At 39.0% G+C, this 19,566-nt stretch overlaps 1 protein-coding gene across 1 annotated transcript in view; it reads right to left on the minus strand.

Moving 5' to 3' along the window:
• macrod2 (mono-ADP ribosylhydrolase 2) overlaps positions 1-19,566 on the minus strand; it is a 470,247-nt gene that overhangs the window by 290,459 nt on the left and 160,222 nt on the right. The window contains exon 5 of the mRNA XM_008430201.3: positions 532-648. Within this exon, the coding sequence (XP_008428423.1) occupies positions 532-648 (117 nt within the window). The remainder of the gene's footprint in view (positions 1-531; positions 649-19,566) is intronic.

Below are 19,566 nucleotides of genomic sequence, written 5' to 3' on the forward strand. Positions count from 1 at the left end.
TACTAGATACATTTTTATAGATGTTCTCCTTCTCACTCTGTCTTCAACTTATGAGTTCACACAGCCGTAAACCGTCTGAAACGACTACTTTCTAGCTGTGTGTTCAATGGGTTGCATATCCATGTCTGAGTTTAGTTCTGCACATAACTTTCTGGCATTTTCTGGTTGTGCTCAGTTGCCTCTATTGTCTTTTTTTTACCATTATTGTGAGCAATGAACCTGAACATAAAAGTTATCAGGCTCGCACTTCATTTTATTGAAAAGATAAAAAAAAAAGGTGTAACAATGATCACATAAGCAATTTAAAAGCAGGTTCTTCACTTCAAACATTTTCATAGCTTTTAGGCGAGTCGTACTGAACAGTCTAATATTCCACTGTTTACCAATAAAAGCTATTGTTCTCCCATCGTTAGGTGATGAAGCCCCCAGAGGTAGAAGATTTGATTAGAGAACATTTCCGCAAGGCACCAACCACACACATTACAGAGCAATCACAAAAAAAAGAAGAGGGAAATAATTACTGATACTCACATTTTGCAGGGAGATCATAACCGCAGGTGATCTTGGCTTTGCCGGTTTCACAGCCGTTTAGTGAGTGACACTCATCATACAGACAGCACCCTGCCGCTTTGTGTATGCAGCCGTCAACTGAAACACACACAAAAAAAATAAGGTAAGGCCTACCTGAGGAGAAAAATGCAAGAGCATGCAGATCCACATATCTCAGACATGCTGGGATAAATAGTTTTGAGTGCGTTGTCATTTGAAAACAAAAATCTAACTGCGTGCTGAACATTTCAAGGCTGAGTCTAGTAACTGTATCTGTATGTGTTAAAATGATCTCAGGCTTTCTTTCCTGTAGGGATTCTAGCTCTGCTGTGGTGAGTTGTGCCTGTTGCTGGTAAATATTGACAACCTTCGAAATGAAATTAGATGGGCCAAGATCTAATAACCCCCTAGCGTAGGGTGAAAATGAGACCGTTCTTCCTGTAATCTCTCTCCTCTGTCAACAGCAATATAGAATCGGATCATTAATTTTATTTTCTCCCTTGATCCTTGCTGTGAGCCTTGCATGATTTGGATCTATGTTGTGGATCTGTCGTGCTCTGTGTTGATGTGTGTCCTAGTTCTTTGGAGACCCCAGGCCTCACCCCCCCTTAAAGGTTTTAATTTTATCAGGTTAAGGACACGATACACTTGATTGATGGCACTTCTTACGCAAGAAGGCAGAGAGATAGAAATCCACATTATCTGTCTCTGAAAGCCTGACATCCCTCCAACAGCATGTTATCAATCACACTGAAATATCATAAAATCCTTCTCAAGTTGTCCTGTAGAAATCCTCAAGAGCTATTAGAAGATAACAGAGGAAGGAAGCGAAAGAAGAAAACATGGAAAGATCTTTTCTTTTTTTTTTGCCTGGTTTTTATTTGGATTTGACCGCTGGTGGAATCATGTATCCCAGATTTCCTCCAACCAGCGCTAGTAAGGGGCTGAGAACGTCTGCGGCATTGCTCAGAGAAAAAAACAAAAACAATTTTGACTCTAATCAGTATCTTCATCTGTAACACAATAATCCTTCATGGTATTACCCGGAAAAGAAAACTGAAAAATTCCCCAGACATGTATTTTGCTTCACATTATGAACACAGACAAAGGCTCTTTTTGATGAGGGATGGTCCACTTTAGAGTTCCTTTCAACTTCCTTGGGATGAGTCAACGACAACAGCTGGGCGGAACATTTTCTCCTTCTATCAATCAACTTTAATGGACTGAGGGACAGGCAGCTGACAGAGACAAATCCTGATGGCTTTTCAAAGAAGTAACATGACTCTGACAGCGATGTGGATACGCGACGAGATCGCTGCAGTGACAATAAGCGCTGCTTAACACAACACAGAGACGGATGCGGAGCGCGCTTAAGGATTGGCATTTTTATGAAGCATGCAACATTGTCCATGATCGTCAGGCACTCGATTGCATCACAATTGGTGCCTGACGTCTCAAAAAAAGGAAATGCTAAAGGCAAAAAGAGAAAGCTGTACTGAAAACTCTAAAGGCTTTTGAATGTAAGGTTTTATGCTTCGAGATAAATCGTGTAAAATGCTGTTTCACTTGGAACCAAACAAAACACCAACAGGAAGTTATTGTAAAACCTACTTTTAACAAATAATTTTGCACACACAAAGACTAATCACATAAGTTGTATATAAATATTTAAAGGTGCTTCTCTGCATTACAGAATATAATTGAAATGCTTTTATCATAATCCAATTTAAAACAAGGAAACTCATCTAGATTCAAGGTCAACCAACCAAAAACATGATTGTTAATTGGTCTTTCCAAATTATTCTTAGTCAAGAGTGTCTGTGTGTGTGTGTGCATGTTTGTCCTATGTGTCACCTTATTGCCCTGTGATGGACGGGTGACATGTTCTCCCTCCACTCAGCTTTCCATCAATATGTCTGGATACAGGACTCTGAAGAGCCAGTTTCTGTAGCAATGACCTTTTCCAGCCCATCCTCCTTATGCAAGGTGCCGATGACTGTTTGTCTGCTGGACAACTGTCAAGTCAGCAGTCTTTCCCATAGCTATCATGGAGAAACTCATTTTTGTTTGATTTTTTATTTTTTTTTGTTTAAGTGAGGAGTTGGTGAAGACAAATGTTTAAAATGTGTTACATCACTCTTTATAACATGCACATATTGCAAAAAGTCATGAGTTCGCACCGTGTGGGTCTGTTTGATGGAGACAAGATGACAGAGCCTGAAATGCTAAAGGTCACAAATAGCGGTGAAAGCACACAGAAACAGAAAACACTGAAACAAAGTTAAATTTCTAATAATCAACAAAGAGTTTAACACATTTTTACTCTTTTTTTTCCTTCACTATTTTTGACAACCCTCCACATACTTCCATTCATTATTTGCAAGCATGGTTGAAATCTAACCAATAACTATCTCAGACACCTTGCCAAAAAAAAAAAAAAAACTATGTAGGGTTCAGTGTTTCATCTCTGTTCCTGAAGAAAGAGATTGCAGATAATAGGGGGAGCTTTCATTTCACTGCTCCTCCTGTCCACCATGGTTGCATAAGCTACTCTCTCTGATGCCACTGCGTGTGTCACTGCTGTCTAGTTGCAGCGAGCCCCTAAAAGCCTGCAAATTTGTTCACAGTGCCTGGAAACAGAGAAAGATGCTGAACTGATCTGGCTGCTGGCCAGAATCTCAGAAGGTAGAGCTACAGATTTAATTTACCTGCTTTACTGGTGGAATAAAACAGATGCATTGTGGGTAATAGGTGTGTTTATCATCTTTGTGTCTGAGGAAGACAAAGCGAGGAGCAAGGAAACACAGGCAGAGATAGGTTTCAAAATGCACTTTGTAATTTTGAATTCAATTTCTAGAGAACACTCTGCATGAAGCAATCCAAACTTGATTGTGAATGCATTTTTTGTGTGTGTCCATTACGTAGGCAACTAAAAGCAGATCTGAGTTCCCATAAGTGGAGATATGACCCACATGCAATTTGACCATCAATTTATTTTCTCATTTAAGTTGGATCTCAGAGATATTCCCTGCAGATTTCTACATTAGATGCCTGCAACATTACAAAGGCAGCCTCAGATTCTCATTAGGTAAAGATTACATTTACATCTGCTGCAGAAAGAGGGACGGGTCCTTCACTTTCTGTTTAGCGTGATTCTGAAAAACACTGTGGTTCTGAAAAATATAGGACTGGCTAATAATATTCAAAAATGTGGAAATACACTTTTATCTGACAGAATTGGAATAGCAAAATAATAAAAGATATAGCTATACTAAAATGCCAGAATACATTTGAAAGTGATATCTGTCTTATGATGCTCTATCCAGTTGCTGTCAGAATTTGTGTCCAGGTTGGTCTAAGCTATTATTATGATCCTTTATAAGAAGACAAGTGCATTAACCTTGACACCCTGATGGCACTCTTCTTTAGATTTATTTTTATTATTTGGAAGGGAAGCAGTTATGGAGTTGCTCTTTTGTGTTGATGGCTAATAAATACCAAAAGAGCTTTCACTACTTTTATCTTTTTTTGCAAGGAAACATTAAAGGCACTCAGAATGCAAAAATGTATGCATCCACTGTGGGAATATCACGACTGGATAACTTATAGATTTTAATGATGTTAAAGATGGGACCTGTTAGATTAAAGGGCTATTTAATGGATCATTCAAGACTGATTACAAATTTTATAAGACAAAGTTTATGAATTGTGCAACCTTTGCTTTACTTGTTAAAGCATTTAAGAGTAGCAGTGTGGCTTTTATCTTGGCCATAAAATGTTGGATCAGATTTTTACGCTTGCAGAGTTGTGGAGGAGGGTGTGTGAGCTTGGTTGTTCAGTCCACATGTGCTTTGTGGTTCTAAAAAAACCACAGGTGTATTTAGAGCGGTGTTGCAGGAGTGCGGTGTGCTGGACATAATTTTAAGGGCTTTCCAGTCCTTATATAGCCCCATTAGTGGCAAAGAAAACCCTGCTGATCCTGGGGCAAAGATAGGATCTTAAGGCATAGTGTTAGAGCAGTGGGATGGATTGAGTTTGAAGACCTCAGAGTCTAAACATTGATTTTAGAACCAGCGGTGCTGGCGTTGTTCTTGGTGTGTGAAGAGCCGAATGTGAACCAGTTAGGGATAGAGCGTAAACTCCTCCCAGTCTGAGGCCATGATCATCAACCAGAAAAAGGTGGATGCAACCTTCCAAATTGGGGACAGTCTGTCTCAAGCACAGGAGCTCAAATATCTTGTTCACAAAAATCAACAGACAGATCGGGGTTTGTCCGCGATATTGTGGGCAGTGCACAGGTCTGTCAAAGTAAAAAAGACCTGGGCTAAAATACAATTATTTTCAAATAAATAGTGCTTAAACCTCGTCTTGTTGCTGTTAACCCAGAATCATTTATCATCTCGAGAGTCGGATGCAGTACACCCCTCCTCCATACAAGTTTGCATTATGTGTTTAATGAAGTTTGACTCATTAGTAGCCTCATGTGTTTGAGCAGTTTCAAAAGGACTCCTTACAGCAATTACGCCTGTGTCCTTACCTCATTGTATTTTGAAACCAAAATTGCATTCAAATGTTAAATCACCATCCCACAGATGCACCTGGATCACAGCCCTGAAAGACTATCAAAGCTGCCTCCTTCTCTCTTATCCCTGCTTTCAGACTGATACACATGTCAAGTCCCAAGATGAACATGTGCTCATCTCTGTAATGCACAAACACAGGTGAAAGGTGCCATATTTCAACTTCCATTAAGGCTTTCTTCACAGAGGACATTTCATTTAACAGGCTTAATATTCAGGCGGCAACATCTGCCTCTGCCGAGCCCACTGCTGGGCCTTCTCAGCCCCCGCTGAAAAATATCACAGCTAATACCTCATCTATCTCTGCTTGCAGCCTGCCTCTGCTTTAGTCCGGGCCTATATGGGACAAAACATTTATTCATCTTCTCTGAGTGCCTTGCTCACAGAAACTTCCCAGAGCAGCCACTCCAGCAAGTCCACGCGGCTAATGAAGATAACTCTGAGCAGAGGCCGGACAGCATCCCTCTGAACACATAATGGGAACAAGGAGAGAGCAAGAGACAGAGGGGGAGACATATTGAGCAAGACAAAGGAGATGAGTGTGTGTGTATGAGCGTGTGCATCAGTCTAAAGCAGTCTGAATTAGTTACTCAGCTGTAACCTTGGCTCCCGCCATTGTTGAAGACACCTCTGCCTTGTCCTCTCAGGGCTCAGTTCCCACATGCATTGAGGGACTCAGCAAAAGCTCTGCTTACTCTCCCCGGGCTTCTCTGAGGCAGCCCGAAAAAACCAAAAGCTTTCTATCACTCTCTCAGACACAATGAATACCTGCTCTGCTCTCATTACAATACCCTGCTTTTCAGAAATAGTGTCAGCAGCAATTTTCTCTCCTAATTATTTTTCCTCTCCTCTGAGGGTTGGGTTCAGGACTGGAGCCAGAAGAGGCGGCACGGTACGGGCAAAAACAGAAGGGGGAGAGTGAGCTGGATTTATACCCAACAGAGATACGAGGGAGTCAGAAAAGCAGTCGCTAATCCAACAGAAGGGAATAACAAGGTATATCTAAACTTTAACCTGCACGACTCGGTGCGTGGGGAAGGTCAACTCATCGTACAGAGGTTCGGCAATATACCGAAACTTTTATCAATACCTTTCCTCGCAAAGTTGTTTTTACACAAAGGAAACACAATCCTGAAACTATCGAGCCTTTTTTATTGCCTCGTACCTATTTCTCTGTAGTATCCATGGCAACAACATATTCCCCTCTTCCTTCGCAGCACTTTCAGAGCTGAACGCAGATCAAAGCCTCTCCCATAAATTCCAACCTCTGTGATTTACAACACTATTTTCTATTCAACTAATTTCACTCAAGGAGATGACGACATGGATTAGTGGCTAATCAAGTGCCAATCAGAGATCCGGTTGAGCTAAATGTCAGGCGGAGTATGCTCAAGCCTTTGTGGTTATTCCCATGTGGTGCTGGTTTATATGTCCTAATCACAGCAATTTTGGATGCAACAGAAGCCCAAGCTTTCTCTCCACTGTAACCAAGTTCCCAAGAAAGGAATATTAATCTCAATTTTACCTGTAATGCACAGGTAAACAAGAAATGTGAGCTAATGGCGTGCCAGCGGGATAGTCATAGATGTTAGTCACCAAAACGATATAAAAAACCCCCCGGCTTACTTGGCTCGAAATTCTCCCGTCACTGTAATGTAAGAAGGAGCCAGAGTGAATGACACTACAATAACAGGTTCCCAGAGGAAACTTTTCTGTTAGTGTTGTCGCCGTTCAGCCCACGCTGAGGGACATTTCAGAAAAGATTGGGAGAGTTTTCAGTGTAACAATAAAAATAGCACGGTTGCAAGTCCATGGTTGATGTCGCAAGTCTAACCCAAGTATACACAGCATATGCTTGGATATACAGGCATGGAATGTGAACAGCCTTGCAATGCAGATGCTTTAATGATCTTACTACGAAGAAGTGTGGAACAAATATCTGAAAGAAGTTTAACATTTAAATTTTAAAAAAGCAAATTAGCATATTTGAACATGAGAGATATGTGGACAGAAATTGGAGAAAGAAGCACTCAAGCAGGAAATTGTTTATTTAGTAAGAGTGCAGCAATTTTAAAATGGCACACTATCTCCTGTCAAAGTGATGTTTGTCTCATGAACTTTGAACTTATCACGATTTCATCTGGTTATGTTTGTTTTACAGGTCCTGGGTGTGACTTTGAGAGCCTTAAGCTCAAACCATTTCAGATCTACACTCACTGGCCTTTTTGTTAGGAACACATGCCCAGTATTTTGTTGGACCAGTTTGATTCAGAACTGGTTGAATTCTTTATGGCACAGATCAATGATGTCTTAATTATTCCTCAGAGATTTTTTCTAAATACTGAAACTAAGTTTTGAGATTTGTGACATGTTCCATTACCCTTCTGGAAGAAGCCATCAAAAGATGGGCACACGTTGGTTATTATGGGATAGACATTGTCAGCAACAATACTTAGAATCTGTGGCAGTGTAGTAGAAGTTGTAAAGAAAATATTCATCACAGATTTATTCTGAGAGTTAAGACAAACGTGTTCTGTGTAAATACAAAAAAAATAGCTACTTCAGATATTTTCCACATGACACCACACATCCAGATGCTCTGTTTCCATCTCGATCATTGTTTGTACTTAACAGAACAGCGATGGTTGGATATTATTGAACTGAACGGTGCAAAAACAAAGACGGTGTAAAACAGTAAAGAAAAGTTTTCATTCCAATCTGTGAACGTGAACAAACTTTGCTACTCAAGCACAGAGTGTTGATGAGTTTGACTGGCTAATATCCAGAAGAGACACGAGTTATCTAATACGGAACTGATTTACTATGATCGCTTTATTAACGGTAAGAATATTTTCAGATATTTCTAACAATAACCAAACTTTGATGCTATGTATTAAGATGTGCACAAAAGAAAACTTTCTGGGACATGGATCAATGTTATGTATTTGAAATGGAACCATACAAATGGACAATTTTCATCATCACAAACGATCACATCCTCATCCTCCTCTTTGTATGGCTGTCGGCAAACACAAATGACTTGTTGATTATTTTCATCAGATGTGCTATTGCAAGATTCTGAACTGGTCCTCCCAAAGAGCACAGAAAGCTTAAAAAATAAATGTAAACTTCAGTAACGCTGCTCAGATGTAACACTGTTTACCGAGTGGTTGCCTATCAAGGTGGCACATTTCTGGATTAAGTTGCTTCCGGTTCAGTCTTCTTGTGGGACTTATCAATATGCAATATAGAACCGAACTGGATTAATAAAAGAATAAAAAGTAATGTATGTTAATCAAACCAAGATTCTAATATTCCACATTGATTATAGATTATTTCACTTGTAAAAACTCTCTGCCAAGATAGAAAGAAGCAGATACCCAAATTTCTACAAAAAAATAAAAAAATCAGTTAAGATCTACTTAGTTCTCACCTCATTTCCATCCATTTTATTACCCCTCTTCCTTTATTCAATACTTAAGTTGTTTACAGCACCATATAGGAGCAACAGAACAGGGTAGAGTGGAACTCGGCTCACTTTAATAAACTGCTGACCTGAACAGTGTGTTCCCCCTCTCTCAGTCAGTACAGCGAGGTTGGAGTCCAGACCACTGAGTCCCCAAACAGGATGAAGTAACAATGGAAAAGGACTGAGTGAATGTACTTAGTTAAAAAAAATACATTAAAAAATTCAGTGATGAGATAAAAAAAAAAAAAATTGTAGAAAACACTTTGACAATAGAATTTTGCTTATAAGATTTTCCAGCAGTTGTGCAATATTATTTGATAGTGGATTGTGTACTCATAAACAATGACTTGACTTCCACTTATTTGCTTGAGAGTATTCTTCCTTGTGTTCATAAAACAGAAAGATAAAAAAAAAAACATTGCTCAAAAATATGAGGTCTGATTTATTAGTGCAACACATTTTTCGTGCTGCTGTTCCAGGGCCATAAAGAAATCCCAGGTTAGGTTACCACCGCTCATCTGCAGGCTGACAGCTGTGGACGACTCGGTGCCAAACCCCAGCCGTGTTGGACACCCAGGGACAACAGTTACGGCTGTGGTCTTTATTTAAGGCTGTTGTTTTTTGTCTGGGTTAACAGAGTCACTCTGTCCAAATATAAGACACAGCTATTTGTATTTTGTTACACGGTGAGGTTGTGGTTGCTTTGCAAACCTAGAAAGGCTGGCAACGATTTATTTCAGCAGTTCAAGCCCACTATTACAAAGTTATCAAATTGATTTTTCTTTTTCTCACTAATTTAGCCACTTGAGTCAAAGACTCAACTCTGAAAAACGTGCTCCAGATGGCCTTCAAGACAGCTTGCATTCCTCAATATCTCGTAGCAAAGACATACTATCCATAGCAAATATTCTACAGCAAATGCACCTGCCCTCTGCCTTCAACTGAGCTTTTATAATAAAATGACTGGCATGATGTCTGCGGATAGAAAATGTGACCAGTAAAAGCACACCAAAATGTATTCAGAGAGAAATCCAAGACTCCATTTGTGTCATTTGAAGTCACTGTCAGAGTCCTGTTTCATAAAATGTGAACAAAGCTTACAGAGTGCCTCTCTTGCTGATAGAAATCCACCATTTGTGTCCTCTGCTGCTCTGCTTGGGTCTCAGTGCTTTTCATTTCTGAGTGTGAGGTTCACTAATAATCAGAGATAAACACAAACCTTCTTTTACAGCTTCCTCTCGCTCCTTCAATATCACACTCATTTTTCACCTTTGACTCCTCATCCACTTCCTTATTACAAACAAGCACTCCGCCACTGAGGCTATTATCGCCTCGTCTCCCAGGTTGGATTACCTTTGGCACTATGCTTTACTCGCACTGTTATGGCAGAGGATGGGAGAGTGGGGTTGAGGACAGTATAGACTGAATGGCGTGGCTGCGATGTTGGCTTTGAAGATTCCAAAAATGCAGCATCCTACCACTATTGATCCAGTCTGGAAAATGCAAACAAAATAAATATCTATAAGTCATAAACAAAATAATTATACAAGTAACAAAGAGTTACCGTTGAACATTTTTGCCACGTTGCAACCATAGACTGCAATGTCATTCATTGGAATTTTATGTTATAGTCAAACACAAAGCATTGTGATGATCGTATAGTGAAGAAAGTAATGCACAGTTTTTTTGTTGTTTTTTTTTATTTCACATATAAAAACCTGAAAGGTTTTGTGTTTATCTGTATTCAGATAAATACAGATAATAGTTAGTTCTTTGAAGAACCATCTTTATCTCCAGGTAGCCTAGCAAGTTTTTTTTGTGTGATCTCTAGTAGCTTTACAGATGTAGAGAATGAAATTTTAGCCAAATCATTTATGAAAAATTGCTCAGGATGATTCAGAGTAGACGAAGAGTATTTGTTAAGATCTATTTTCAAAACAGAAAGTTGGTCTCATGTGACCAGAGCACCTTGTTCAATATGTTTGTTGCGTCTTCTACATGCCCGCCGCAAACATCAAACAGATCTTATGGCTTCTGATAACAACTGCTTTCTGTTTCATACTCTTTCATGAAGGCCAGATTTTTAGACTGCAGGACTAATATCTGTCCTGTTGACAGATTCTCTCAGTTGAGCTGCGAACCTCTACAGCTCTCCCAGCTTTACCATGGGCCTCTTGGCTGCTTCTCTGATTTATGCTCTGCTTGCAGTTGTGCCCTACTCTTTCCATGTTGAGATGAAGGGTTGGACGGTGCTCTGTTAGATGCTGAAAGCTTGGGACATTGTTTCATACCCAATCCTGCATTATTCTTTTACACATTTTTAACCCCGAGATGTCTGTTGGGTTTTGGCTCGTAATGACGCTGATTGTTCACTAACCTTTACAAATTTCACAAAACATCTGGATTTAAACTGAAATTAAATTTCACATTAGGTAACATCTGAAGGGAATTGGTTGCACTGAATTTTAATTAGGTGATTCAGTTTTATGATGGTCAAATACAAATGCGTGCAAAATTTTCAGATTTTTCCTAAAAAAAAATAAAAAAAGACCAAAAATAGATATTGTTTTCCATTCACTTAAGTTGTGCACTACATTCTCCTGATTTGTCACATAAAATATCAGAAAAAGTGCATTGAAATCTGTGACTGCAACATAAAAACGAGAGGTTTGAGGAGTAGAAATATTTTGTAATGCGCTGTTTTACAACTTCAATCGACAAAAGCAAACATTTTCAGGATCAATGCTATTTTTTTTCCCACAATGGCTGAGCAAGAGTGTGACCTACAGTGATAAAGGTCCAATAAGGTGTACACGATTTCAGGCGGTTTCAATCAAACCAAAAGGTGTAACATACCCCCAAGAAGGCTGCAGAGCTCTTGAAACACCAAAGTTGTAAGGTGTGATCCATGAGAAATCAAAGTTATAGTTGAAAATCCTGTTTGAGATTGTAAAAAAAAAATTAAAGCTGCAGAAACTATTATCTACATGAAGTATCTAAAGATATTTAGGGCCCAGGGATGTTCAGACAAGACTACAAGATAATTAAATATCAAAATTCAAAATAACTACAGACAAATTTTTCTAAGGCGTTATGCACTGATGAAATAAGATCAAGTCTCAACCAGACTAAATTAATTAACCAGATCAGAAACTGAAAAAAGCACAACCTGGTGTCAGCAAAGTGAAGGAGCTGTTGTGTGTTTGGGCAACCATCGTTAATGAAGTTGAGCTGGTTGGAACGTTTCTGGTTGAAGATGGATTTTTAAAGAAAATTCAAACCTTCTGTCAATTTTAGGATTCCGCCTTCATGTAGTAGATACAGAAGAAAGTAAATGACATTAAAATAACAATAAAACAACGACACAGTCTTAATACAGGAGTACACACCATCACATGCATCTAATGCTTTACTGACCAGTAAAGGCATCACAAATGGTAGAGTAATGTTAAGATTGTGGGCCCTTCTGAAGAATAGGACTAAAGAAAGAGTTAGTGAAAGGCAAGTCAGCCTGCTTCTTTGAGACTGCTGTATTTGTTCCCACGATTAAATTAATCTTCTCAAACACAACTTGTCCATTCACTGAGCACACAGTGTTGACCGGCAGTCTTTATTTGCTCAAACACATTTCAAGTCCTCCTTGGATTCCTGTGAGGAATCACAGCAGTTTTGAACAAATTGAAATATGATTAACACAAACAATGTGACATGACAACTAATCCCCTATTGCACAGGATGCTGAAACCATAAAGTGCTCTCATACAGGAAGAAGTGTTTCATACTACGGAGATTTTAAACATGTGACCTATCAATAAAAATGCTTCTCATCTCAAGAGGGTCGGTCTGAATTTTAAATTAAATCCCACTTTAAATGTGGTCAACACTATGTGTGATTTACTTCCATGGGGATTAAACCTTTAGACTGTTTACTCTTAAAATTGTTGCAGAAACTATAATAGTACCTTAGCAAGCAAAAAGGCATTCCTGAGAGAAAGGCCTATCTGGAATCAATAATACAAATGTGCATTTTCCTGCAGACATAATTAAATGTCGCCTCCTGAAGAAATTGCCCTCTTTTAGATGTTAGGCTAATAAGGGACACATTAATGTTGAGAAAACATGGCTAGAAAACACAGCCCCCGAGCAGATCCTGGCCAATTTCATCATAAATTACTTCCCTGCACAAAGTTCATCTTTTGAGATACCCAAGAGAGCCAGCTGCTTGATGGTAAAGGATGATTTTTCTAAGAACAACCTGGCTAGAGGTGAGAGTTGGAACAGAAGCACTTTGTTGAAAGGAGGCAGTGCTCTGAGAAGCACAACGGCAGACAGGACTAGACAAATGCATGTAATTACAGAGCAATCTGAATGGCCAGCTTTAAGGCTGTTGAGGAGAGAAAACAAGCGTGGTGCTGCTTTGGCCCCTTGGATCTCCAAGCCAAACTCTCTGGCACGTTTGTAATTGAGGAAATTAAGAAAGATGGAGATTTTCAATAAAAGGCCACTGCTTTGAATTAGAATGCATAAACAGCTGTTGCCATTATACATGGCTTTTTGGGTTTGCTGGTGCAAGGCACTTCTTTAGAAAAGCCTACAGCCATGTACAATACATTAACATTTGTAAAGCGGCATAAGATGCATGCCAAATTCATAGAGAGCAGTGGAATAAAAAGGTCATCATAGTTTTGCTTCTCTTGATCATTAATCTTGATGTACTTTACATGTGAAAGTACGGGATGTGGATTTTTGAATTCCTCTTCAATTTTCCCTACTGGAAGACTTGTAAAAGGCTACAAAAATAGCTCAACGTCTACAACCTACCTCATAACAAGGCAGCCTTTCTAAATTTTCGATAAAAGATTTATAATCCCAAGCACAAATGCTGTCTGTACAGGTATTGAAGTCCAAAGTTCACTTCCACTTTAAATGTGCTGTTCTGAAGTGATATTGGGCCACTCAATGCCTGCTGGCTGTAATATTCTTAACACCTCTGTAATTCAAAGAAAGCAAACAAAAAGGAAAGGGTTCTCTGGGGCCAGAGTTTGCGATAGCCTGTGTGGATCTTTCCTCAGTAAATTACCTAATGGGCTTGGACAACTTTCCTACAGAATATTGCTGTGTGCCATCTATTAATTGAGTCTGTGTCAGCGCTGGGGAGATTAAGCTTCTGCAGCTGCCCACTGAAACATCAAGCCCCGATCCAGCTGTGAGACGCAAATCAAACGTTTCTCACACAAAGGCAAACCAGCAAAACATACAGCACTCAACTTTAAAGAAACACAGAGCTCAGTATGAAATGCCCTGCTGCGATCAATATGTTGGTAAATATTGAGTACAACAGCTAACAACGGTAGTTAAATGAAATAAGATTCGACTTATTTTGCTGATCATACCTGCAGAGCTTCATGTGGCAGATGAAAATGCTACAGATGCTTTTCATTGGTGGTTTTTGTTTTCACTGACAAATGTACAGAGAGGGAAAGAAATCTTTGTATATTTCATCTCTGAATAATGGGAATAAAACCCAGCAGTGTCACAAAAATCTAGAAAAAAGACCAAGACTCAGTACCAAAAATCAACAAAAACATTAAAGAAATATACGAGAAAAATCTCTAATTTCTTGCCTTATTCCTTACATGATATCAACCAGGCAGACACACATGGAAGCTTGCATTTGTAAGGGTAGATTTGATCAAAATATAAATCCATTTTTATAGTGAAGTACATTTAAAAAGCTAATGTGTTTCACCAACGTACTGCATAGTATTAAAATAGATCAAACCAAGACATAAATAATAAAATAGACAAAATGAAGAAAAAAAAAGAAGTTGTAAAACCTTACACAAAGACTGAAATGACAACACAAACAGAATCAAAACTAACATACTATTTTCAAAGCCACTGATAAGTGTATTTTAAGAGAACCAAAGGAAGAAGCCTGTCTAATATTTAATGGCAAGTTGCTCTATAAATTTGGATCCATGACTGAAAAGATGCGATTCCTGCTGAGCTTCCTCCTAGTTTTTGGTACAACCAACAAAAGCTGGTCTTGCTGATCTAGGGGCCTGTGGCGAGAGGTACGGAGGAGCAAAACCATTAGGCTATTTCAGAGTGAAGAGAAGGATTTCAATTATTTAACACGCAGGCAGCCAGTGAGGAGAAGACAACTCCGGTGAGATGGGTTTGCGTTCAGGTGTAATGATTAAATAGACAACAGTATTCTGAACAAGACCAAGTTGTGAAAGGCATGAAATTTAAATGTTATGGAAGAAAAAGACATGCAGAGAAAATCTAAATCTACTGTGAGTTTTACTGATTTTATAAAAACGTCTGACTGGCAGCTTTAACTTCAAATTGAAGAGCTAAAAAAACAAACAAACCCAGTTTTTCTATTAATGCATCAAAAATCAGGTTGATCTTTTTGTGGCTAAAATATCATCCATCTCTCAATACCCTGTTATTCATGAAGTGTCTAGCTGTGCCTCTCAATGCAGGAAGAAAGCCCTGAGCAGACCTCCAGGCTTCCCCTCAGCTCTCCAGATCATCAGTTAAAGCTCATCACCGCCTCCACTCGTAAAGGCTCTGTGTGGTCACAGCTTAACCGGTGGCCCCGTCCCGGCTTCCCGATGCGAGACTCCTCGCTACAGAGCCAAGGATTAACAGAAATGGGGCTTTTATAATTATACCGTCATGATTCCAGGCCATTTCCTGCTGGTCTTTTTAATTAAGTAGATAATTTTTCTCTAGGGAAGATCAGCTTTGAAATACTTACCGGCTATTTGAATGGTGGCCTTTTCTCCTCAAGGAAAAAAAAAAACAAAAAAAACTCATGAATCATCACTATCATTTTGCTCTGAGTAGACAAACAAAATCGTATTTTTGGGGCTCCCCAGAAAGCAATGAGATGGAAACAAATGGCTATCAATAGGGATATGTTAATGAGACTGTAGAAGCATTTTCTTTGCTACCTCCACCTCAGTCACACCGATGATGACTGTAAAAGCAGCCTTATCTGTGAAGGGTGGAGATGAATCTTTGAGGGTAATAGGGTCTTCTGTCACTCATGCCTTTGTGAGTGACACTGACAAGTCTAATAATGAGGGAGACGGCTGGTCGCCCTTCCATTCAAGCGTTTCACTGAGGAGACCTATCCCTGCTGTCCAGCGGGCAGCAGTCACGCGCCCATGCAGCACCCACCTTGCTTTAAAGTGGTTTTATCATTCAAATGGAACACTATAATGGCCTCCTCAGTGACAGCATGCGGAGAGCTGCTTGTTCACAGCTTGGCTGGTCGCCCATTAATTTAAAACCCCAAACGAGTTTGATGATGTACTCCAGCAGGAAGAGAAACTGCTTCGAATATGGTAGCAATATATATATATATATATATATATATATATATATATATATATATATATATTTTTTTTTTTTTTTTTTTTTCCCCTCGCAAAAACATTTTGTAAACACATAAAAGTGATGAGTCAACACCATTTTTTCCCCCCACTCAGCCTGGGCACAAATATCAAATTATATATGTGGAGAAAAGCTATAAAAATCATAAAACACAACCATCAGTGCCAAGATTTTACAGTTATGGTATAACTGAGCACTTATTGTTGTGATTGAATTACATTTTACTCTGTTAAGAAAAATAATGATACAACAGTTTCCGCATAACAAAGCAGCAGAAAGTATTAGAATGTAATGGAGGCTGTTGACCTTCCAGAAATGATGTGTGGGCCTACAACGCAGTGCGCCCCGTCACCTCTGAGAATATTTGTTATCAATTCTGACTTTAAATCTCTCCGGTCAGCATCTGTGTCACTGAAGCAGTGAAGCGGCAATGATGGAGAAGACAGAATAACAGGCTACATCCTTTGTTTTGCAGCTAATCCCATGATTTCCTTACAGCCCTTAAGCAGGTTAGGATCCATTTTTCATTTCTCATATTAAGACGGGGTATAGCAAATCCAGTTATGGTGTAATTGCTGATGCTATTAAAAGAGGGAGATTAGGATATTAATAAAATCTGATTATTTTTCATATAAAAAGCTGCGTGTACCAGAGAAAAGGGCATACACAGAGAGAGGAACAAAAGAGAAACAGAGGGCACAGATGAGCAGCATTTCCTAACCATGGCTTTTATCCATATGTTGTGCAGTTCTGTATGCAGTGTTATATGGGGCAGAGTGAGGGGTTCTTCTGCTTCTATAATATCTGAACAAGTAAAAGTGACAGATTAGCTTTAGTTATAAGAAGCTTTCAATTGAGTATTTGAGCAATGGTATTTTGAATTCAATGTTTGTAAAACAGCTTAAAAGATTATAGACACTGTAGTTAGCTGTGATACCTTGGCTGCTGGTAAAATACAGTTTCAATATCTCAGTCTAAAATGTAAAAAATAAATAAATAAAAAAACACTGCACAGCTTCCAAAGTTTAAGGAGATAGGTTTTGAAGTGAGATTCTGTGAAGTTATTATTGGTTGCGACAGAAATAATTACTCCCCGTCCCACTTGGGAGAATTCTGTTGAAAAAAAAAAAAACTTTTACCAACAAATCAAGATTTTAAAAAAGGCAGTTTTTAATTGTGTAGTATTTTTCTTTGTTACAATAAAATACAGTAAATGTTTGTCTATAGGGCTGGCGACCTGTCCAGGGTGTGTCCATTACTCGCTCAATGGCCGACGTAAGATATCAGGAGGCAAACAATCAGCTCTCTCCTATGAAGCTGCAGCAGAGCTGAGGGTCACACCTACTAGCTCTGGTATCCAATACCATAACAGTGAGTATTAAACATCTAGAACTTTATAAGGTGCCATTGTAACTGGGTGTTTTATTATTTTAGCTAATCAGTCAATATTATAAGGTGAAATCACATTCATGGAGGGCAGTACTGAGCCACCCAATTAGATAAAACTGAACAGTCCACGCCAGCAGCATTGCATTTGCCAGCATGCCGTAATTCATTCAAAGGCACATTTAAGACGGTATGTTCCAATAAATCATTAAGTGAAACACCTTAACCTGAACTAAACAAAAAACAAGATATATTGATTTTCTTTTTTTTTAAGTGGATGCAACCTCTATCCATCATCTGTATTTGTCTATCCTTGCAGGGATGCAGGGAAGGAAGGTGCCAATCTCCAGCGTTCATTGAGGAAGTAGTGGGATACGCCCTGGACAGGTCAAACGTCCTTCATAGGGCAGCATATAGACACTCAGGATAAACAGCAATGAACACACACATTCACGCCTAAGAGCAATTAGCAGTTAACTTAACATTTACATTTTTGCACTGGGAGAACATACAAAGTCCTTTCAGAAAGACGCCTGACCAGTGTGTGAGTTTCAAAACTGCTTTAGAGTCAGAAAATGTCACTTGTATGAACTATAATAAAAAATGAGAGGAAAACTTGTCGACAAGACAAGTTTTCCATAGTATAATATTTTACAGTCTTCATTTTATTTTACAGTAAATCAGTTGGAGGACATTATCTACAGTTGTGTGAATGTGTTGTCTCAAGTTACTGCGACGGTAGCAGTCGCTGCACATTTTGAAACATGTTGATTTTGTTTTATCAATGTGTAAAATGCATAAGTGCAGGTAGAATTGTCCCGGTGAGGATTAAAGATTAAACACAGAAGAACAAATCTCCCTTAGTGGTCAGGAGATTGCTAACCAAAGAGATGGCATGACTGATGTTCCTCATTTACAGCCCACCTGAAATGCTTGCCTGGTGGCCAGGTGCACAGATTCTCCCAAATTGATGAAAGGTTGGGACGCACACTGGGCCTGAAGCCAGGGATTATGCCGGGTTTAAGACAGCGACAGCCTGGAAAGCTCGCCAGGTCCCGTCCGAGTCTGTGCAATCTGCAATTCAAATCAATCAGCCGTGTGTGGCCAGAGTGACAGTACTGCAGAGCATCTTGACTTTTAGTCTGTGTTAAAATCATCTCTTTTTTTTTCGTTCCTCAGTGGCGATCCATCTCCATCAGGTGCCACGGCCGTTTCACTGCTGCTACTCTAATTAGATGAGCGTCCAGTGAGCAGGAAGGGAACTGGACAAACACTACCACTTTAACAAAATATGTCCTGCACACAGAAAGCAGGACATCAGCAAGGCAGACCCACAAAACACTGAACCATCAGTGATCTGCACTCAATCAGGAAAAGTTGCTTTTCATTAAAAAGAGAAAACAAACAGCAGAGGAAAACCATCATTACCAAGAGGATTTCACTGTTTATTTTTGTATCAGCCAGAAGACATTTTCACACACCTTTCCAGCATATTATTTCAACTTCAACTTATTTCTAGTACATATTCAGGGGGTGATCTCAAGGTAGCACTTCACAGTTGCTTATTAGGAGTCCATAATTAAAACTCCAATCTAGAAGCATTATTTTCACACTTGTTTTTAGTTTCAGAATTGACTTTTAGTAATTGATTGATATTTATTCCTTAAACTTCACATAAAAAAAAAAATACATAAATTTTCAGCCTTGATGTTTGAATATTTTAGGCAGATTTCTTTGTGGCATTACCTTTCAAAATCTTTTTTTTAAAATAATTTTCTGTTTTTAATGTAATGTCACTTCTTGTGGTTTTGTATCAGTTTGTTATGAAGCACTTTTGGATTTTTATACCTTGAAATTAAGCCTTAAATACCGACTTACTTCACAACATTCCTTTTCCAATGGAAACACACCTGAGAGACTGGGATCTCTCTTACTGTAGCCATGCAGGTATAATTAAACTTGAGAGCAGGAATGTTATCTCAACATTAAATATGAGCTTTTTGCCATTGTCAAGGTAGGTAGGTCCCACGTTTTCAGTAGTTATGGTCTTATAACAGCTAAAATCTATCATGTGAAAGGGTGATTGTAGTTTTGTTCAGCTGCATGGAGCATAGAAGAATGGAGCTACCCCCCCCTCCTATTATTCTCCTTTTGCCCTCACTTTCACAA

The sequence above is a fragment of the Poecilia reticulata genome, chromosome 15 (genome assembly GCF_904066995.2).
Source record: "Poecilia reticulata chromosome 15, P_reticulata-male-v2, whole genome shotgun sequence".
Classification (NCBI taxonomy): domain Eukaryota; kingdom Metazoa; phylum Chordata; class Actinopteri; order Cyprinodontiformes; family Poeciliidae; genus Poecilia; species Poecilia reticulata.